Raw genomic sequence first — 23,655 nt, forward strand, 5'->3', positions numbered from 1 at the left:
GATGATGATGATGATGATGATGATGATATGATGATGATGATGATGATGATGATGATGATGATGATGATGATGATGGTTATGATGATGATGAGGCTGACGATGATGTGATGCGGACAGTGTCGATGGTGACGACGACAGTTGGCATAATTTTGTGAGTCGTGACGAATGATTGCTTCCTATAGTGTGTGTGACTGTGTAGCGCTTGTAGTGTAATTGTTGTCGTTATTGTTGTTATCGTCATTGCATGTTGATCATTGTTTGATCAAATAAGACTCTTGTTTTTACTTATTAAAAAGTATATTATTTTAGTGTAACTTAAACTACTTTTTCTTATTTATTGATTAGTTTATTTCTGTGTTTTTAATTCCTCTTTTTCAAGAGTCAACAACAATCCATCTGGGAACCGGGGCGTGGCTTGATTTAATACCCCTAGAACCTTCAACCACAACTCCTCCTGCTCTCTCGAATTTTCCACTTCCAAAAGTTTCTAACATCTTATTTATTCAATTGATTTTGCGCAATCCCTGCGCAATCAAACAACACAACATCAATATATACACAATATATCTAGACAAAATTGCATCCTACTACATTTATCCCGGTTTCTATAACCACTGGACAGAGTAACAATTACTTACTTCCTTTAGATAGGACGCTTTTTTTTTCTATCTCGAATTAATCTACAAACTATTATCTTTATCGAGTGTGTGTGTGTGTGTGTGTGTGTGTGTTGGGGGGGGGGGTACCGATTGAAATAAAATATTATATAAAATTAAATTGAATGCTGTGTTTTTAATTCCTCTTTTTCAAGAGTCAACAACAATCCATCTGGGAACCGGGGCGTGGCTTGATTTAATACCCCTAGAACCTTCAACCACAACTCCTCCTGCTCTCTCGAATTTTCCACTTCCAAAACTTTCTAACATCTTATTTATTCAATTGATTTTGCGCAATCCCTGCGCAATCAAACAACACAACATCAATATATACACAATATATCTAGACAAAATTGCATCCTACTACATTTATCCCGGTTTCTATAACCACTGGACAGAGTAACAATTACTTACTTCCTTTAGATAGGACGCTTTTTTTTTCTATCTCGAATTAATCTACAAACTATTATCTTTATCGAGTGTGTGTGTGTGTGTGTGTGGGGGGGGGGGGGTACCGATTGAAATAAAATATTATATAAAATTAAATTGAATGGTATCATGCAATACACAATGATTTATGCATATTAATGTTACAAGGAGGCAGTTAGACACTCACACTACACGCCCATTAGCCATTAGCACATTCTCACAATGGCACATAACAATATTAGAGAGAGAGAGAGAGAGAGAGAGAGAGAGAGAGAGAGAGAGAGAGAGAGAGAGAGAGAGAGAGAGAGAGCGGGCGTCAGGGGTTAGGATCATATCGATTTAAACAATACTTTGAAGTTAAATCGATCAATGTAGTGATGAGGTAAGGTTCAAATTTTGAACTGGTAATTAATGGGATTTCAATCTTTGAAAATTTCGTAACAATGAGAATGAATGTATAAGTGCCTTATAGACACTTTTCTAAGAAAAGTTTTTTTTAAAAAAAGAAGAAAACAAAGAAAAAGAGCTTGAAATGTATCGATACCGAAACGGAAGTCATAGATTTTAATGTTACCGTTGATGCGATGCTTTTGAATTTGAAATGTGGATTTGAATAGCCTATCTACACGTAAATATATTCATGTATTTTCTTTCAACTTAAGCCTATTATAGTTAACGACTTATGTGACCGTCCAAATAGTAATTTGATTGAAGGATTTCGACAAAAGCAAAAACCACACACGTTTTAGTGCGACACTTCTGGCTGTGTTTTATTTTGAGTACATAGAGTTGTATCTCTAAGTTGTCTGGTTGGAGTTGAAGTCTCGAAGCTGGAGACTGTAGAGAACCACAGTCACAATCAAGAAAAGTCTATCAAAATAAAAGGAAATGGATCCGGAAACTAAAGTAAGTGTCTTTTTTTCAAACATATTTGCATTCCTTTCATAACTAACAAAAACAAAACAAAACGCAGTTCAGTGTGATAGAGAACTTTTTTCTCCCAGCAGACATTCATCATTCATTTTTAAATGAATATGACTATGACGAGAGTATAGCCGATCCTCCAAACGAAATATCCAGGTCTATATTTATATATCACAAAATATGTTGATTTTGCTCAAAAATGACTTTCCTTTTTAATGCAACATTATTGCATAAGAATAAGATGGGCTTTCTTTTTGCGTTCTTTTTATTAGTTGGCAAAGGAATTGTCAATTGATCACAATTGCCAAGGAGTGTGGGCGTGGGTCCTTGGAATTGGAAAGAGTCGACGGAGCCAGCGAATTCTTTTTGATTTTTTTATAATTTTACTTTATTCTTCATTTTGTTGTGTCTAAGAATTTGGTATTTTGGGAGGCCTCCCGAAAGCTCCTACATCCCCAGTATTCTTTTTTTTAATATATAGGTAATGTTTTGGGAGGGGGGAAACTTTTACTTTTAAAAAATAATTGTAATGTTCTGTTTGGAGTCACGGGAGACTATTCAGACTCGGAAGTCCGTATTGCCACTTTGTATATTTTATGTTGATCAAGGACTGTATTTGTACGAGACCCTGAGACTCGATCTACAAAATAACCATTGAAGCTCGTAAATCTGTCTGAGTGAATTATTGATCAATATTTCCCCCTTCCTTATTACAAAAAATCAAATTTGGCAACCTAGTTGTGAGTCAAAACATTTGTAAAATAACTCCCCTTGGCAGGGACCGTGTCTTTATGAAAGTACTCAGAATTTTTCATTATTTCATGGTCAGGGTTCTAGTATCTAGCCCTAGTCTGTCATTGGTCACTCTCAATCATATCTCTGTTTATCCCGGTTGAAAATGGTCTGAGTCTTGAGTCTGAATGTCAAATAGATGACTTTCGTCTCATGTTAAATCCATTTAAACAAGGCTTTTAAAATTATTATTTCCCCTTGTACAGATAGTCGATAAAGACACACCTTTAGTTGATAATCATGAAGGATGGACAATATGTGTAGCGGCCTATGTGTGTGTGTGTGTGAGAGAGAGAGAGAGAGAGAATGGCGGGGGGTAATATAGGTGTTATTAAGTGTGATGACAATGAATTGGAGGCTGGGGGAATTATTTAACTTGGACGGATATAGAATTGCAAGTATCATTGTCCAAAAATGTAAGCTTTTGTATGTTGAGTAAAACAGCCTGTCGTCTTAGATTAATGGTGACCAATTAATACACTTTTCTTTTTTAGGCTTTACTTGAACGTTCAAGGAAGAGGAGAGAACTTTTCAATCAACGATTTGACAACATACCAAAAGCTTCACCAAGGAAAAGAGCTGGTGTTGATGAAAGTGAAAGAGTTCTTGCTCAACAACAGAGTAATGAAGATGGTAATCATTTAATTCCTCCTCCCCCCCTCTTTTCTCATTTTCTCTTCTTTTACCTTCTTTTTTCATTTTGCAATCATCATAACTAGTACTTCCTCTATTTTGCTTCCATAGTATTTTACTGACAATCAGGTCTTGCATCTATGCAAGAAGATAATATTTGTTCGAATTACAATTTCATCAAGAATTAAATTTGAGTCTCTCGTGTAGTTTTACTTTGATACATATGTCTTTGTTATTGGTTTGCTTTTAGCTGCAGGCTAGACTATTTTTTTTTCTTTCAAAAAGTGAATCTGACTTGAAAAAAGACTTTTAAAAATGTCAATTTTCTTGTGCCAATAGATCAGTTTTCTTTCTTTACTTTGCTTATCAGCCAATTTGGTTAATATTAAGGTTCTAAGCACTTATGCTCCCATTCCTAGTCGTACAGAATTTAGACGATGCCCAGAATTATGTATTTTAATTTTTTTAAAATTGATGAACGTAAATATTTTAAAACCATCACCTACTGTGTCTTTTAAAAAAATTATTTAAAAAGTAAAAAATTAAGATTCATATTCTCATTTGTGTCATTGTCATTCTTTCCTAACAGGTTTTTGGTCGTATAAGGGTATATGATATTACAGACTTGGACTTATATTTTTCGTTTCATTTTTTTGAATTTCTTGAAATTTACCTTCTTTTTGATGGTTTGTTTGTTTATTTGTTTTTTAATTTATTTTTGTGCAGAAGAAATATGTTGATTTTAACATTATTATTATTATGCTGTCTGATTCCTATTTCATTTTCAGTCAGTGTGTATTCATTATTCAATTATCTTTATACTGTTATAAATCTTTGCTTGCTTTTGAGGAGAAAGAAAATTGTAGATGAACTTTCATAAATTGTAATATCGCCTAACGGGTGTCATGTTTCGTTCTACATGTTACGTGTTGCTGTTGGTCAGGGACCCCCTGTAAAGCGCTTTGAGCACATTTAGTGGATATCGCGCTATATAAAAGCCACTTTCTTGATCTCCTCATCAACTCATTATTTCTGTCTGAAATCGATGACTTCAACAATTTCATTTGATGAATATGTATACATAGTCTTCAGGTTATTCAGAATTATGCTGCTAACAGGGTCCCACGCAACTACAAAAACTGGGAATTTAGAATTTGTTTTTCAAGGCCTTACCTGCAAAAAAACATGTATGTTTTGTCCAAAACCTTGAAAAAACTGGGAAATTTATTTTTAGAGAAAATAAATACCAGGAAGGTCATAAGTGATAAAGGATCACATCTATTTTGTTGAGGGCTCAGCAAAGTTAAGATCGACAGAGATCTGATGTTGTCAGCTCATCAAAGTAGAAAAAAAAATCACTTTGAAGAGAAGATGAAAGAAAAAGAACAGGTGAAGAAAGATTTGAAAAGGAAGAACATGGCTGATGATATTCAAGAATTGAAAAAGAGTTCTTGGAAACGAAGCTTGCATTTTTTGAAAAGGAACAAGAAGAGGCATCTGAGGCAGCAGAAAAGTTAATGGACTTCACTCACCTTGCTAAGACAAATATGCTGAGGAAAAAGGCAAATGCTATCAGGTGTGGTACAAAAAAAAATCACTTCTGATATTGAGGAGAGATGCAAATCCTTGACTGATTGACATTGAGATAGTTCTGGGTGGATTTTTTCTTTTGTACATAGTGTTTTAGTGTTGTTAAATATCTTTTCTGTGAAACTTAAAATTTTGAATCATGAAGTGTGTGGAGTGGTTGGCGATAATGACAATGTATACTTGGACTCATTTTAACTGCATTAGACTTTATCTGTACGCTTTACAGATTTAAGGTAAGCCGTGCACAATCTTGAAAACCATGAAAATCACATTGCAAAAACCTTGAATTTTTTAAAAGAATAGGTCTGGGAACCCTGTGCTAATGCTTCAATTATTAGACAAATTTCATCGCCAAATACAAAATTTATGGAATATTACGAATTTTAAATTCATAGTAAAACTTAAATGATAATAAAAATAATAATAATAGTAATGATAAGAAGAAGAAGAAAACTACTACTACTACTACTACTACTACTACTACTACTACTACTACTACTACTACTACTACTACTACTACTACTACTACTACTACTACTACTACTACTATAATAATGATGATGATAATAATAATAATAATAATATTGTGGTTGTTCAGTCACAATTTCAGAAATTACGAATTTCCTTGTCAAATTATGAAAAATTACTAAATGTGAAGTTTTCAATTTGGTAAGTCTGCCTTGTCTATCAGACTGAGACAACCCTTTTTGATGACTTTTTAAATATACAGTAATATTTAAAATGTGTTGTGTCATCAAAAGAGCAATGTTGATTTCTCCGGCTTGCAGAATGGACCACTAGTATAAGGACAGCACTTTTTAAGTCACATATAAAATTTTGTACTTTCTCCGTTGTTATTAACCGGGAGGGATATTTTTAAACATGTTATTCTGTTGTTGCAGATTCTCCTAAGCGTCAATGTGTGAGAGACATGGAGCAACAAATCAAACCAGATACTCCTGCTATTCAAGGTGTCCAGTCACGCATCAAAGATCTGGCAACTAGCAGAAGAATTGAAAATCGAGGTAATGAGCTATTCAGATAAAATTTAAAGTTTTATATGCCCTTTTCAACTCGTATTAAATTAATACTCTAAAGGTGACACTTTCATTAATAAGTCTGCAATTTGATTGTATGGGATGAGGTTATTAGAACTTTTTAGAAATCTTATTAGGATTCAAAACCTATATTTTGATTTTAAAAATAAATGGATTACAGATGTTCCATTAATTTTTAGATTTTACCTCTTAAAGTCAAAAGATTATATATGAATTTTGTTTTGTCTCTTTAATTTCTGTGTAAGTTTAGATGTTGGTATTAAATGTTCTTAAAGTTAAAGATAGATCCATGCATTTTTATTTGTTGATTGCAGGCATCCAGGATAAAGCTTACTAGTAAGATTAAGTAATGAGTAAGATTTAAAATATTTGCTAAATTTTAGTTATGGAAATTAAGCGACTAATTTCTCATTTTCTTAGTTTGAATTGTATCTATTTTTCTTTTTGATTTGATTTTCAGTTATATCATCTATTTGTCTTTTAAATTTTGCGGAACAAATGAACGGTATGGTCTTTACCCTTTTTTTTCTTCTTTCTTACATTCCTTTGTTGTCAGAGAATAACATTCCAGTCCCTGTGCCCAGGAAGAGTATTTCATCTCCACCTTTGGAGAGAAAAGCCCTGCCACAAGATACTATTGCTCCCATGGCAGATAGCACACCATCATCGTCAATTGGTAGAAAAGGACGCTTTGCTGCTTTAGCCCAAAACATTAACAGTTGGGAGGATGATATTACCAGCCATGTCCAGTATGTTTTTGTCAATCATTCTTTGCTTGGTATCAACTTTTTGCTGAAATGGAATTTAAAAAAACAGTATTGTCTTTGTGTTGACTGTAGATATAGAGAGAATTAGCTTACAATTAAGACTAGTTAGTTCACTTTGACTGCATGCAAATGTGTTTCCAATCTGTGCCCTTCCATGCTTTAATTCAAAAATCAAAGTTTTCAACTATGTTGCTGTTTAATAGGGCTTCATGAGGAAGTCTCTTATCCCCAAATTTGCTGTCCCTTTCTCTTATAATAAATTTTATTCCCAGGCCCTTGCTGGAGTCTAGGGATGCCAACCAGAATGGGTTTTTCGTATTATTTAGTTTTTCTCCCAAAATTTGGGCATACTACAGTGTTGATACTTTTCCTGTGATCCTCAGAAATCTGTGATTTTGGAGTCAAGAGGAGTCAGAGGAGGAATTTCCTCCTTTTTAAATAAAATATTTCCCCCAATCAGTGTACTGGCAGTGAGAGACTTGATGTGTGGTGAAACAAATTGGTGCAGTTTCCCACTCTCCACAAGTTAGCTAGAGAATCGATGATTGCTTATTTCAAAAAAGCGTACAAGTATCTCAATATTACGTCCTTAATGCTGAATCTTATTGGTCACCAAGAGAAAAGGGTTTTACATCAAGGTGATAAACAATGGAAATGTGTAAATTAAAATGATCTTTTTGTTATTTATCATTTAATTTTAGCCACTAAAGACCCTACAAGTAGTGAAACTTTGTTTTGTCTCATACCTCAGTAAAAAAGAAGAAACTGTATCTTCTCCAAAGAAGCCTTTGGACAAAAAGGAAATCAACTCTCCTGCCAAGAAAATAGGTGGTGGCTTTGCCCCAACAGCCCCTTTGAATATCAGGAACTCTCCCAAGAAAACCCCAGCTCCACCCACGCCAAGAAGTCCTGCTGTCAATAATTTTTCAAGGTCATCCCCTCTGAGAGCATCTAAGGTAAGGGACAGTTGCCAAGTATTTAAATTTTTGTGTTATTATTTTTTCTAGAATGGTTACAAATTTTAACTTTTGAAAATGACTGATGCATCTTGTCCACATTCTCTTGAGTTTCAAAAAGTAAGCCCCTTTGTCCCGGGAGATTGATTGATCCTTGATTGTATTTTTTGTTGTTGTTTATTTTCTTGATATTCAAAGGAATCTGGACTTCTTATTTGAGATGCATTCTGATTGGTATAAAAATGACATTCATTGAGACAGAAATTGCTTTCCTTATGGAGGGATTTGACTATATTTTCTAATTGTTTCCATGGAATAAAAGGATCCCACTAACTCTGCTGCCCAAAACAAAATTATGTTTTTTAATGTACACTTACTATGTATCTTGTATCTGGAAGATGTTTTAAAAATGTTCCACGTGATATATAATCTTGTGTGTATTTAGGTGGTCTGTGTAGTCTTATTTTTGACACATGATGAACAGCAGTGTTATTCAAACATAACCTTTAAATTACTGGTTTTGTCAGTTTGGGACAGCAGAGCTGCCCAAAAGGCTGATATTTCATTTAGGTGATAAGACAAATTTGACAGTTGTTAATATGTATTGCTATATTTAAGATCTTGCACTAAACTTTTTAGTCTTTAATTTTTTTTCTCCCCCTTATCTTTTTAATTTTGTGAACTTGAACTTAACATCTTAGGCTCATTAATAATTTGTATAATGATCTATTCTCTCATATAAGGTTGAATTGAATAGATCGCCAAAGCCATTCACTTCAGCATCTGTGACATCACCAAAGATTCATGAGGTCACAAAATCATCATCTGATGAAATGATAACTTCAAACACTTACGAAAAGGACCACTCTTTGATATCTGGTGAAAAAATTAGTACAAAACAAGAAGTAAATCAAACAAATGAAGAGCTGATTAAAAAATCGGTCACACAGCGATTTGCCTCATTGGAGAAAAAGGCACAGACACCTAAGGGTCGTCCTTCTATGGAACCTTCCAAAAGACCTGTGTCTGCAAAACTTGCCCACTTTGAGCAGCAAATCATAAATAACACCCCAAAGTCAAGGTTAGCAAGTTCTACAAAAGTAGAGAAGTCTCAGAGACAGGTAGGCATTTTATTATCATGCTCATTTTTTAAAAAAATGTATTTGGTTAATATAATGTTATGATTTTTTATTTTTTTTTACTAATATCTTTAATGATAGAAGTAGGCTTGTCATTGTGATCAGATACAGATTATGTTCCCATCAGAATTTAGTTTTCATTTGGAAATAGGCAATGTAATTTGGATGACTATTATTTTGTGTTGTTTAATTAATTTTATATTTTTCTTCTTTTTGATTTTTTGTAGATATTTGGCGAATTAAAATAAATTTGTTATTCTAAATTTTAAAAAATGTACAGTCGTTTTACTGAACTTATTGTTCATTGCATCAAGAAACATTAGTAACAAGTGGTTTATAGAACTACTGGAATGAGACATCTTGATTTGTTTAGACTCTGGATATTTTCCATGGCCCCTTTTCCTTTCAAGAGCCAGTTAAATGCGAACATGCATTTTTCTGTGCATCTTGCATTTAAGAATTCCCCATGGCTTGCTCAGGTAATAAATAAAGGATTGTGAAGCACACTGATCATGGTGAAGCCATGGATATTTGCTAAATAAATGTCCACGTCTAAATCCATTGAATCGTCCTGTGTGTTGTGTACTCTCTTCCTTTTCCTCAGGGCTGATATGAAATACAAGTGTTGCAAGGTCTGTTAAACTTTAACAAAAAAAACAAAAAACAACCCATCATTTGTAAGGGAATCAAGATTACAATTTTGTTTCATGTAAAGTTTTGGGTTATATATCATAATACCCTCCCTCTCTTCTAGGATTGCACACCAGTTTTGTCTGCTTCAGTTCCGGCACCTTCAAATATTTCTCGACCTAAGAACTGTGACCCATCAGAGCTTTCAATCTCACAGCGTATGTCTCGCATCCAGGAGAAACTGGCTAGCTGTCCTGTGGTGAATGGAGGATGTCTGACAAGTGGAACTAAACCAGAGGATGAACCAACTGCTTATCCTGTGGGGGCTCGCAAATCTGCCTGGGAATGCATGTCCTCTTCCAGTATGGTCAGTGAAATTAAAAAAGTCAACCCTGGAGATGTCAGCACAGTTTCAGTCAATGTTAAAGTAAGTTATTTTCCCTTCATATATATATATATATATCTCTCTCCCTCCCTCCCTCCCTCCCTCCCTCTCTCTCTCCCTCTCCCTCTCCCTCCCCCCCCCCCCTCCTCTCTCTCTCTCTCTCTCTCTCTCTCTCTCTCTCTCTCTCTCTCTCTCTCTAGTTATTACAGTTGGATTTAGTTTATTTTTAATCAAATTCTCTCCCATTATCCCATTATCTATCTGAGTTTTAGTGGTACATGACTTGCAAAGAAATCAAACATTGCCTCATAAAGAGTTAAAAGAATATGTACAAACAAGTAAAAATAACCAAACTAAAACATCCTACAATTTTATATCTTAAAAACTCTATAGATAGAATGCGCTTGGCCAAGGAGTTCACAACATTGCCATCCGGATGTATAACGGACCAACACATAAACTCTGTGTAACCATGAACTTTTATAGTCTGGTTAAAACAGTTTAGTGAGAACAACTCACAAACGCGGATGGCAAAAACAATAACAAAGGCATGAGTGACGTCATCTGCATACTATCTATAATCATTTACAAGTTAGTTATTATGTGACCTGACCTGAAATGATAGAACAGTCCAAGCCATTTGATTGGGATGGATCGGTTCCTGACAAATCGTCCCAATTAAGCAGCATCTCGATTAAGTGGTGGCCATGAAATTGAGCCATTTTTCGGATTTTCCATAATCCCCTCTCTAGACTCATGACTGGCAATACAACTTCTCTAATGAAAGATGTATTGGTTGCATTAAACTTTGTTTTTTTGTTTGTTTCTGTTTCGTTTCTTCATTTTTTTCATTTTAAAAAATGTTTTAAAGCCATAGTAATCAGGGAGACATGTTTGACATCTGTTTTGAGTGACTTCATCAGCACTTGACTGAGAATCTGATCCACAAACTTTGTCAGAGGGGTCAGAGTTCTTTATTGGAAAAATCGCAACAGCTTCACCATTTCAGGTTTTTCTGATGACGTCATTTGTGGGGTGTCCTTTTCATCACTTCTTTCGTGCTCTTCAATTTTCTGGGTTTTTTTTTTTTTTTTTTTTTTTTTTTTTTTCTATTTGTGTATCTTCAATTAACTCTTGTCAGTGAAGACACCATAGCTCTGTAGATTATCGTAATCCATTTGTGAAATTAGCTTATCATCCGTCATCTGAGTTGAAAACAGGACGTCTTGAAAAAATGTTCCCAAAGAATCGTCCCAATTAAGTGGCATCCCCAATACTGACTGTATCTAGAATTCTCTTAAATTTTCTTTTTTTTGTTTAAACTCAAATTCTGATGAACATGCTATCAATTACAAAAATTCGTATATTTAAGGTCACATTCGACTTGATTGACGAAAAGTTTTTATTCTGGCTTCTCCCCCACAGAATCCTCCACCACCCCCACCTCCTCCTGCAAAGATTGCGTCTACAAACTTAAAATCACAGAAAAGTTTCAAGGATAGCATTCAGCAAAAGTCTAAAGAAATAATTGGCAGAGAGATTGAACAGAATACTTTGTCAAAATCTCCCATCAAAAAGGTATCATCTCCACACCAACCCAGTGTGAGATCTCCAAATAAAGTGGTTCATTCTCCTAGCAAGGTAAGGTTTTAAGCCCTTAATGGCAGAAATGAAAATTTTCCAATGGTTTCGCCAAATGAGTAGTGACAACCATTTGATTAGAGCTTCATATTTATTATGTCACTTTTACCGTTTTTAAACACGCTTCCAGTCATTAGTCATATTCCCTATATTTAGTCATAGCTGAAAGATCACTCACAGGGAGGAGTTGACTGCAGCTGTTACTGCCATCTTGGCGAGAATCCTAAGATATGATATCAGGGGTAAAATAAAACCATTCATTTTTTTTTTTTTGGTTTATTTTCATGATTTTTCTTAAGCCTTTGTTTAATCTGCTTTTCAATAAAATTTAAAATTATTTCTCAGATAATACTTTTTTTTTTTTTTCAATTTTATAAAATGAACTCAATAAATATTTAATATTTCATTTTATATTAAAATTTATCTGGAGGTGGGTTTTCATAGTCTATTTTATCTTTTTTGTTTTAGATGAGTAAAGGGACAAAGGTGGTTCAACAACAATTGCTTCAAAAATCCCAGGAAAGTAATACAACATGCAGCTCTTTGGCTGCTCAAAGCAGAGCTGCTCGTATGGCTGAATTGGATGCCATTCAGAATAGATGGAAGAATGGAATATTGAGAGATGATACAACTTCAGATGAAAATGTGAGTAACACATCGGCCAATTGTTCCACATACCTGTGAAATAGTGAGAACAGATTGATTTTTCATAATTTTTCTTTATGTGTCAGGATTAACGAAACAAATCTTTTTTCTTCTTGGAAATCATAGTAATTGATTAAAAATGGGTCCCTAATTTTTACCACATTGTCAGAATCAGAATATTTTTTTTAAAAATTCATCCACAATTACAGTGGAATTCGTCTCATTTCACTATAGATTTCATCTCTTGGAATGACTACTTATTATCTGAAAATATTTAAGTATTTTCCTGTTTCTGAGGATTCCTTGCCGACTATGTGGCCTTAGAGTGGAGTGGTCAGTTTCTGCTGGGATATTCTTTTAAGAACTTGTATTTGCCTCATCTTTTCTTTGGCATATATTTATTCCATGAGTGTCGTAGGCACTAAACTCTAAATCTATCTCCCTTAACTTTTCTTTGGAATATATATATATATCTATATATTTTCTCCGGAAAATTACGAATTTTAGATTTTCAAGTTTTATTCTTGAAAGCAGCCAAAGCAAATGTTTTCCAATCATACTTTTTCTACACAATGCACTTTTATTAGATTGAATTCTCATCTTAATAACCTTGATTAATTATTGTATTTTTAAATATTCACAGAAACCAAAAGAAGATCCTGCTGTGATATCAGCCAACCCGGGCCGTAGAGTGGAGGCAAGAAACAAAGCGAGGGAGGGTAGGTCTTGGCTGATACCAGAAAGTTAATAATTAATTTTTTCTTTTTCCTTTTTCCCTTTGTTTTTTTTCTCTTCAAATGTTTCGTATAACTATTAAAACATTTTTATTCTCGAATTGATTTTTGATAATAAATATGTGTTCTTTATATTACATATCAAGTGTTTTTTAAATAACTTTATAAAATAGTGGTTACTATCTGTATAGCCAAACTTGGGCGATAAGATGAAAATTCAATCATTTTGTTTATCATGATGAATTCTTCCAAACATCTAGGTTTCATGTCATAAATAGAAGATCCGGGATTTCTGCAAATAGACTAATTGTCCTGGATCCCAGTAGGTTAAGGACCTATTGTAGGATGATGTTATTTTCATCATCATCATATCATCATCATCATTATATTCACAGATTTTCCCAAAAATTTCCTGAATTTTGTTTCTTAAAAATTGTCAAGCCCGGATCTTATGTCGGGCTGATTTTTATATTGAAATTTGTTGTAATATATAAATAAAATAAAATTCCCTTTATTCATCCCATAGGGGAAATTTTTCTCTAGGGTCTATTCCAAGGGAAGACTGGAATAACCCAGGCATCAGCCGCAAATTGAGCTAGGGCGGGGTGACTTGCTCAAGGCCACAAAGGACAGTGGTGGGTGATCGAACTCGGTACCTTTTGGGTGGGGTTCCTGACCTCCCATAGTGTGTCTTCTATCCTCTTATATCTGTTTTCCAACATGCTTTCTGCCTTTGTCTTGGAATGAGATTACTTGGTTTTGTCCTGGCCCTGGCCGGATACCCTAGCTGGGAGGGAGACAGTCAAATGTATAGTTAGAGTTTTGGGACATGATATTTTTTTTTCTTGTAAATCATCTCTCTCTTATGCACCGTACTGTTTATTTAATATTATAATTATGTATGATTTTGTAAACATTTGACTATATCCCACTTAGTTGGGACCTGTGCTTGTGTCCGGATGAGATTTAAGGTGATCTCAAACTAAGTACTTTGATAGTGTGCTCTTGGAATCTACATCTGTTTCCTATTTGAACCAATTCCCCTTTGTCGTACCTTTTCTTGGGTGCTCTAATTGTAATTCTAGAACTTTTTACTATCTGATTTTCTTCCTTTTTACTGGTGCCTATATGACCTTAATGTATTGCAAGCACTGTGAAACCCTTAAAAACAAAAAACAAGAACTCAATACCTTCCGGGTACAAAGCAAAGACCATACCGCTGAGCCATGCTGCCCCCAGTAGAAGTACATAGCTTGGATTAAGGTTATTTGTTTCATGGCCATGTTTTAAAAAACTAGCTGACAGTTTCAATCTTATATATCTGGTTCACCTTTCAAAATAATACCAAAATGTCTCGCTTATTATTTGCTTTTCTTTTAAACCATTAAACAGATTTTGCAAACAAGCTTTCTTCAATTGGCTTCGGTGAGGATACTGACAAAACCAATAATGTAGCTCCTGTCAAATTAACAACCTCTGTATCGGCTTCTGGAAGCAAAACGACTAGTCAGACATCTAGTATCTATTCTCTGATAAAGAAGAAAGGTGATGGAGAGCAAAACCAGGGTGAGAATGTCTGCAAAAAGAATTCAAAGGTATGTAATCTTCTGAAATATATATCACAAAGAGTAAAATATTAAAACCAAAAAAATCAGGAAAGATAAAGGGAGCAACTTTAAGCAAATTTAAATTTGAGCAATTTCCAGAACATCTGATAAATATTAAAATTTCTGGAATGAAGAAAATTTCTGAAAAAGTGGCATCCTTTCCTTATTACTGTAGAAGTGATATATATATATATATATATTTCTCTGGTCACAGAGTTTTGAGGCTGTCAAGATATTGTTGTGACTTAAGTACGAGGGCACTGTAGCTTTTCTTGGTTCTTCAGGGATTAATTTGGCATCATCTGAATTTATAAATTTCTGATATTTAGAGAGATCCTGGTTCAGTATAGTTACTATGGATGTTAGTCGTCTCCCTACATATTTGTTGCCATGAAGGAAATATTTTGTCATTGCAGTTTGGGCTGGGATGCTATCATCTCGGTGTCAGATGTGACCAAATAGCTTCCACCGCTGTTCTTTTATCACTATTCAGACGTTGGACCCTGGTTCTTTCATAGAGATCTTTATATGTAGTTGTCTCTGGTCAATAGATTCCGATTACATGATGCAATTGTTTGTGGTGGTATGATTCAAAACTTTCTAAATAATTTTTCGTGTGGCCCGCCAGGTAACCTTGACTTCAAGGGGGAAGAACCTCTTAAGCTGCCATGGCAGATATCTGGATGTCCAATAGTTTAACTTATTGGCCTGATCATTTGTTGTATATCTCGTGACAAATTATTTTATTTTTATAAACTATAATATATTCTTTGAATATGATTTTTCTTTCTCTCTCTCTCCTAGGTCACTTTTGATGACAGCTTTTTTGAGGAGGATGACGAAGCTATGAGAAAGGTCCCACGTTCTGCATCTCTGAGAGCAGCTCAGGCGAATCCAGTGGAACCTGAGACATTCAAGAAACCTCTGACCCCTACAAAGAAAGATGAGCCACAGCATCCGGCAACGGATTCGGACATTGCCAGTAGTTGTGATGCTGCAGATACTGATAGCCTAACCAGTTCAAGGTGAAAATTTAATGACAATAGTAATAATAATAATAATTATGATAATATTAAAAATAATGATAATAATAATAGTAATAGTAATAATATAATGATAATAATAGTAATAATAATAATAAAAATAATAGTACTAGTAATGATAATAATAATAGTAATAATAATAACATATCGGCCATCTGTCATGATAAAATCGGGACTGTCCCAATTTGGCAGTCTGAGAAAAAAATGAAAATAAGTATTTTCTTTTTAAATTGACTGTTTATATGTACAGAACTGACCCTTGCATGTTCCAGGATTATTGTTTTTGACTTGCAAATTAAAACAAGGAACATAAAAATCTCTTAAATCGAGATTATATTATATCATAATAGTCCAAACATACTGGTGTCATGACGTTATTGTGTGTTCGGGTTTCCCGTTTTAATTCTTTGAAAAGTTGGCTACTATGTAATAATTATGATGATAATAATAATAATAATAATAATAATAATGATAATGATAGTAATAAAATAATAATAATAATAATAATAATAATAAAAAACCTACCATCTATTTAGATTTATCGGTACATAATTATGCCCAAATTGGGGTTTTTCCTCTAGAGCAATTTTCATTTTTTGACCAATGTAATAATATTGATGTTGATGATGATGATGATGATGATGATGACGACAATGGTGATGATGATGATGACATTGATTTGTAGTATCTGTATTGATATATTGTTGATGTATATTTTGTTTCAATTAGTATCCCTCTTTTTCTCTTCTTTGTCATTTGCTTTTGATGTTTGATATCCGAAACGGTAAAATTGGGACTGTCCCAATTTGGCGATCTGGAGAACATTTTTTCGTTAAAATTGAACTGATTATATGTAGGAATATGACACTTGCATTTCCAAGGATTATGTTTTTTGGACTAGCAAATTTAAACAAGGAGCAGAATAAGCTCTAAATCAAGAAAGATTATATTATATAATAGTCCAAACATACTGCTGTTTTGAGTCATGATGGTAATTGTGTTCCGTTTTAGCTCTTTGAAAAGTTGGCCTTTATGGATATCATTTGTTGGTGTCTGTCATGTCTATAACTATAATAAGGCTGTCATTTTGAGAAGCCGTTCCCTGGAAATCCATTGTGTGGTTTGAAAAGGGCTTTTATAAGGCTGTGAAAAAAAGTTGTTTTTGTAATATTTGACTCAAAGAGACATCAACATTAAATTGTTTTGGAAAACTATGGAAAGATCTTGTCCAAAGAACTGTTGGAGTTGTCTCAGTTTAAGTATCAATGGAGCAACTAAGATCAGACCTGCCTACTATTACGAACAATTTGTAAAATTCTGTAATTTTGGCTCCAATTTCAGAACTTCATATGAGCCATTAAGTCGTTAAAACTTATTTATAATGAAAGTTGATGCCAGACTACATAACTTAAGGATTTTGACGGTATTTAATCCTTGTGAGGGTAAATTGTTGATTTTTAAAGTTGACTATGGTGACTACAAATTTTTATCTCCTAAAAATGACAAATTTTTAGGTAGGCAGGTCTGTGAGATGCTTTTACTTATTTTCATATTCTTTATTTTGTAGTTTTTATTTTGTTGCTTGATTGAGAATTTTTGTAATTTAAAATCTTTACTTAGGTGACTCATTCCAAATTTTGTTTCATAAAGTGATAAATGATGGCATTTCAATTTTTCCTCTAGGACATCCCTGGAAATTGATGATGATGATTTAAGCTTGAAAGGATTTGTCTCTAAGGCTGTGAGGAAGGAAAGCATGTGGATGAGGCAGAACACATCACAGAATATTCGCCCTTCAAGTCAGTCAAGCCTAGATAGCTATGATGACGATGACACTGATAAAATGGATGTTGGTGACAGTCATCCATCCTCCGGTGCATGCGGATACCGCCCGGATGGAGAAAGTATGGATGATGATGACGACGACAATGAGGATGATGATGAAAATAATCATGGAGCAGTTGGGGATTTGCTGGACGAGGCCTTAATGGATTCCTCTGATGCATCATCATACGACCCTGACATGGATCCTAACAATGTTGTGTTGAGAAAGCGACAACAGCCAATAGCAACACCTGTTCAACCTACAGAGGAGTATGATCCAGATATGGACATTAATAATGTGGTTTTACGTCGCAAACCCAGGCCAACCAATACAGACTCTCCTGTTGCTGTGAGTAGAGATTGGTATTTTTATTCATGGATGGGAATTTCCCACAATAATTGATAGATATAGACATTTTATATTTATTTATTTATTTATTTATTACTTTTTTTTTCTAATTTAGAAATTTTTCTTGGAAACATGCATTATATTTTGTGGATTAGATTATCAATTTCTGAGGAGATACTTATAGGGAGGTTCACGGTATGCCTCGAATGCATTTTCAAAATCTCCAGGAGCAAAATGTCTCTTTCTCTTTACATTTTCCTTTCACATCTGCAATTTACTGACAACATCAAGACTGCAAACCAAAGCAAACTTTAATTTGACAACTGTAGTTAGAAAGAACTCCAAATTGTAAATCTCTTCCAATTTTTTGAATAATCTGTCAGAGTAACCCCCCTCCTCTCTCCCAATTTCTCTTTGTAAACCTACCATTTTCAATTCTGATCAATGCCAATTATGTGACTACATAGATTTTTTTTTTTCCAAGTAAACATTCATTTTCTGGTTTGTGAGGAATATTACTTATTTTGTTTAACTTTACTGAAGGGCCTATTGTCCTTTTCTCAGCATCTTTGAATTAGATCTTTTGGCGAAGATGTGCACAAACCTGTCACTCTTTTTTTAGAGGTCAAAGAAATGTACACCTCTGTAAATCTGTAATAACTTCATTTGAAAAGCTTCACATGCAATCCGGGAATTTCCTAAATGGTGGCTGAAACTGCTCTTGTGCAATTATATTTATTATTATAATTATTATTTGATGTAGCGCCAGTATCCACAAATAGTGCTCAGAGGTTCTTGACAATATAGTTTTTTTAGTATCACATGTTCATTCATTCAACTACAAAATCACTACCATCAGTCACACACATATCTTGTTCGAAGTTCACATATAATCACAGTGCAATAGTGATAACATATCGCCTCCATCTGGCATGTTGGAATGAGCCAACAGAAATTAAATTCACATTTTAGTTATTGAGTTAAATGAGCTTTTTTTTTCTCCTTCTCTCATCTTTTGGAAAAGAATGAAACCTCAGATTTTATAAGTTTTGAACGTTATTACTTAAAATTCAATTTTCTGCTCCCAGTCTAACATGGGTGTTACTTTTATTCATTATAATGAGGCTCTATATACAATTATCAGAAATAATATCAGAGTATTACATTAAACAAAAAAAACAGATTCAACACTAAAAGCTACCACCCCATTAAATTTGAACCACCATTTGTAGGACAAAAGTAGCATTTTCCAAAGTACCATAAGGAATGAAATGACAGAGACCTCAGACGCTGAAAAATATAAAATATTTAATGTCAATGTAAAAGGTAATGAATAACGGAAAAAATGTACACAAAATATGCAGGACTGACAAATGTCTTTTACATATTATTCCCATTGAACTTGACCATCCCTGCCTCCAATCTTTTAGTGTATAATTATACCAGAAATCCATTCATGCTATTTCAGAAAAAGACGAGAAGCCATGCCATGACCTTATCCTCCACTACAGATGATGACGATGAGGACGACAGGCCTTACAGCTTGGCTGCATACAGAAAGAGTGTGTAAGTCACTTCTTTTCTTTCTTTTTTTCCCTTTTTTCTTTTTGGTTGGATGATTTAGATTTTATCAAGACATTGTCCGTTTTAAAAAAATTTCAGTATTACTGATGGATAAGGTTCACAATGTCTTGCCTTCAGGAAGTTACCCCAAATAAATTCTATTAGTATAACAGGCCTGTGTCTTTAACAATAATTTTCTACCACAGGGAACATCGTAGATATTATAGAATTTCAGAAAAAACAGGAATAACAAAAGGGAAATGCAACCTATAAGGGTGTAATCGTGCAAGAATAGATAAAAGCTACCTGCAATAAAGCTCTGCATTTAGAAGATGGGGGGGGGGGGGGGGGGGGTGGCGTGACAGAATTTCTTAAGTTTACTTTTGTTATTATGATAGGGTAAAAAAATTTTCAACACCATTATTTGAAAGTAGAGTACTCATAACGGACACTTGTAAATGTATATCTTTTTGTTTCATGTTGTCAACTTTTCTTAGATATAGAAATGGGATGGGGTCTTTTGACCTCCCAATTTTGGGCGGAGAGGTCACTCTTGCTGTTTCTCCTATTCCCCTATATCTGTTTTCCTATTCAAGGTTGCTTTCTGTTCCTGTCTTGGAATGAGATAACATGGTTTTGCCCTGGCCCTGGCCATAGTATTTAGCCGAGAGGGAGACAGTCAACTGTGTATATTATTTGCCTAGGGATATGATATTTGTTTTTCTTGTAAATCATCTCTTTGTTTTGTATTATTTTAGTTTTTAATATAATATTTTGAAACATTCGAGTGTATTCATCTTAATTGGATCCCGTGCTGTTTCTGGATGGCGAGTTTAATTGATCTCAAACTAAGTACATTGAGTTTGCTTTTGGAATCTTTTTCTGATCCCTATTTGATCCAGTCTCCTAACATTTTCTTTTATTTTTTAAAACATTTTTTTCAATTGCACTTAATTGTAAATTTAGACCTTTGACTTACTGGTGATGAAATGACCTAATAAATAGCAACCACCAAATAATACGGTTTGACCAGAAAAAACTCCGGTCTGGAGCAAAAAATTCCGGGTTCCGGGCAACTTCCGTCAAATTCCGGTGAGGTCAATTTGTTCTAAGGATACCCCCCCCCCCCAACCACCACGTCATCTTCACTGCCACTAGTATTACAACCATCATCACTACCACTACTACTGCAACCACCACATCATCATCAGTACCACAACTACCACTACAATCACCACCACATCATCATCACTACGCGGGTGGTTGGATGGGAGCATCACCCTTGAATCATATACCTATGATGTTCGCATGGGTGTACGATCCGATAGTGATGTCGTTTCTTCTTCTCTTTACTAGCATATCCTGCTTCTTTGGTTTGTGATTGTATTTTTGACAGGGGATATTTTTTTTCCTGTAAATCTTCTGCCTGTTTGTTCTTGGTTATTTATAATTTAGCTTATGATATCTTTAGGTTATGATTTTGATTTACATTTGTACTATTTTTGTTAGATTGCTTGTTTTTTTGTTTCAGCGGTCTCTCATATAACCTCAATTGTGTTGGAAGAGACCTAAAGCAACAAACAAACAAACAAAACATCATCACTACCACTACCACCATCACTATTACAACCACCACCACCACATCATCATCACTAATACTACTACTACAATCACCACCACCGCATCATCATCACTACTACTACAACCACCACAACCACATCGTCATCCCTACCACTACAACTGCATCCACCAGCACCACATCATCATCATTACTACTACTACTACTACTACTACTACTACTACTACTACTACTACTACTACTACTACTACTACTACTACTACTACTACTACAGCAACCACCACTACAACATCATCATCATCACTACCACTACTGCTACAACCATCAGCACCACATCAACATGACGACCACTACTACTACAACCACCAACACCACATCATCACTACCACCACTACTACTACAACCACCACCACCACATCATCACTACCACAGCTACTACTACAACCACCACCACCACATCATCATCACTACCACTACTACTACAACCACCACTACCACATCATCATCACTACCATTTGTACTACAACGACTATCACCAACACATCAACAACACTATCACCACTACTACAACCATCACCACATCATTATCACGACCACAACTACTACAACCACTATACCACCACCACATCATCATCATCACTACAACTACTACTTCAACCACCACGACCATATCATCATCACTACCACTACTACTACAACAACCACCACTATCACATCTTCTTCATCACTACTACTATTACAACAACCACCAACACCACATCATCCTCACTACCACCAGTACTACAATCTCTACAATTAGGTTTTGGGCCTTTACTTCATTTGAAATAAGGAAACTTTGGGATTGTATTTGGCAATGTGTTTATGTATCATAATATAATTCTAATCAGTCATCTATTTAGAACTATACAATATGTAAACACAATGCCAAATACCATTCCAATTCCTTTTTCTTGTGTGCAGAAATTCCTCTTTCGGCATTGAAATTCCTACGAGTGGTGTCTGAAACTCTTGTGAGCCAAATTTAAAGTTGGCGTCTCTGCAAACATGAGCTATTAAAAAGAAAAATGTGGATCCTTGACTTCCCCTCATGTGAAGGTCAACTCCTGTTTTCAGTCCATATCTGTTGTCCTGTTGTTAAAGGTTTCTAATAATTATGTCTAATTTTATCATTTCCTCTGGCCCTCACCAGTAATGTGAATCAGCACCAGTTGGATCCTATCAAACGCCAGAGCAAATACAGTGGTCAGAATGTTGTTGAGGAGGACATACCAATGCCTTCTGCTGGCAGGAATAGGAATTGCAGGGATGATCGAGCAGCTGTTCAGGAAAGAATTCAGGTGAAAAACATTGATTTAATTTATAATTTTCCTCATAATATTGAATTGCTCATATTTCTTTCATAAGCGGTTGCACAGCTCTTCATCAGTATGTGATAATTTCCCTGCTTATGCGAGGTTTAGTGTTCAAAAAGCTAAAAAAAAACAAACAAGATTTGAGGCAATGATTAGCTGAACTCATATTCATGCATTATTTTGCATCAGAGGCATTGATAGTTGAACACTGCTTGTCTTGTAACTAAAGTTTTATGATGATGTTTGAGCTCTTTGCAAAACTCCTGGTGTTATATATCCTTTGATGTGAATGAGCATCTCACTAAAGGCAGTGGCAAACATAAATGAGCGTCAAAAGCAATGCTTCACAGATGGGTTGTAGTGTGTGAAATAGAAATAGTTCCACTCTATGGGCTTGCTAAAGTAATAATTCAAGCATGGCTACTTAGTTTAAAAAAAGAGTCATGGTTTTTAAAAATAATTCACTTAGTCAATTAATTTCTTCCATTAATGCTTTGGATGTCTATGTATAGGAATTGAAAGAACTTGTACAGCAAGAACAGAATGTCATCATGCAAACTAGCAAAGCTCTCAACAAGTGTTGTATTGGGAATGTCTATTTTGCTGGATCAGCTGAACAAGTGGAGTGTAACCGTCTTTTATTGATTGCTTGTAAGTTGATATTGCTAACTTTCGCCTTTCCCTCCTTTTCCTCCACTATTTCCTCTTTCATCTCATCACCTTCACCTTTTTCCTCAGCTGAAAATACCAGCACTTACAAAACTTATTTTTCTTTCTTTCTTTCATTTTTAAAATTTATTTTCTTTTTCAATTCATTGCCATTCAACACATTGCAAAATGTGAAGCCAAAATATCAGTTTAAATATTGTGTCCAATGTTTTATCACTCATCTCAGAGAATCTTTTTCCAGCCACTTTGGGAAATTAATTTTTTTTTGATCAATCTTGCTTGGATCATTTTATCAGAACTGAAGTTGGTGCTGACAATTAGAACTCACATCGAGTTAGGTTAAGGTTAGGTAAACCATCTCAGTTTTCATCTTTTATTTTATTTCATTAGGTCAAAAGCGCCAAGTCTACATGAGAGAAATCCAACGACTGAAGGAGACCTCCATTCTGGATCCATCAGCACCAGGCCCCAAAGGATTTATCACCATCAGTGATATTAGACTGCCCTTGAAGAGAGACTTTGTCAAAAAAATCGGAACTACCCATGGTTCGTTTGCTTATTTGATTTTTTTTTTTTTTTTTTTTTTAAATTTCTTTTTGATAGGGATATACATTTAATGAATCATTTTGCAGAATGTCTGCAATTGTGATAGGCTATGGTTCAATCTAATCCTCCAGGGCCATAGGGTAC

The 23,655-nt window shown here is 34.6% G+C and overlaps 1 protein-coding gene across 2 annotated transcripts in view; it reads left to right on the forward strand.

Annotated features, from left to right (window-relative positions):
- The first annotated feature begins 1,642 nt into the window (after positions 1 to 1,642).
- LOC144976883 (uncharacterized) overlaps positions 1,643 to 23,655 on the forward strand; it is a 31,016-nt gene continuing 9,003 nt past the window's right edge. The window contains exons 1-18 of one of the 2 annotated variants that reach the window (XM_078921437.1): positions 1,661 to 1,991; positions 3,296 to 3,434; positions 4,024 to 4,041; positions 5,927 to 6,049; positions 6,639 to 6,831; positions 7,601 to 7,805; positions 8,549 to 8,926; positions 9,699 to 10,001; positions 11,385 to 11,600; positions 12,069 to 12,245; positions 12,889 to 12,964; positions 14,372 to 14,574; positions 15,391 to 15,611; positions 17,313 to 17,802; positions 19,271 to 19,368; positions 22,134 to 22,281; positions 22,809 to 22,947; positions 23,356 to 23,511. In XM_078921437.1, the coding sequence (XP_078777563.1) occupies positions 1,974 to 1,991; positions 3,296 to 3,434; positions 4,024 to 4,041; positions 5,927 to 6,049; positions 6,639 to 6,831; positions 7,601 to 7,805; positions 8,549 to 8,926; positions 9,699 to 10,001; positions 11,385 to 11,600; positions 12,069 to 12,245; positions 12,889 to 12,964; positions 14,372 to 14,574; positions 15,391 to 15,611; positions 17,313 to 17,802; positions 19,271 to 19,368; positions 22,134 to 22,281; positions 22,809 to 22,947; positions 23,356 to 23,511 (3,301 nt within the window). In that variant the 5' untranslated portion in view covers positions 1,661 to 1,973. Of the gene's footprint in view, positions 1,992 to 3,295; positions 3,435 to 4,023; positions 4,042 to 5,926; positions 6,050 to 6,638; positions 6,832 to 7,600; positions 7,806 to 8,548; positions 8,927 to 9,698; positions 10,002 to 11,384; positions 11,601 to 12,068; positions 12,246 to 12,888; positions 12,965 to 14,371; positions 14,575 to 15,390; positions 15,612 to 17,312; positions 17,803 to 19,270; positions 19,369 to 22,133; positions 22,282 to 22,808; positions 22,948 to 23,355; positions 23,512 to 23,655 lie in introns of both variants that reach the window. The other variant, XM_078921438.1, reaches the window with a different exon arrangement.

Source organism: Berghia stephanieae, chromosome 7 (assembly GCF_034508935.2).
Source record: "Berghia stephanieae isolate SIO BIC M18660-M18661 chromosome 7, UCSD_Bste_1.3, whole genome shotgun sequence".
In the NCBI taxonomy this organism is placed as follows: domain Eukaryota; kingdom Metazoa; phylum Mollusca; class Gastropoda; order Nudibranchia; family Aeolidiidae; genus Berghia; species Berghia stephanieae.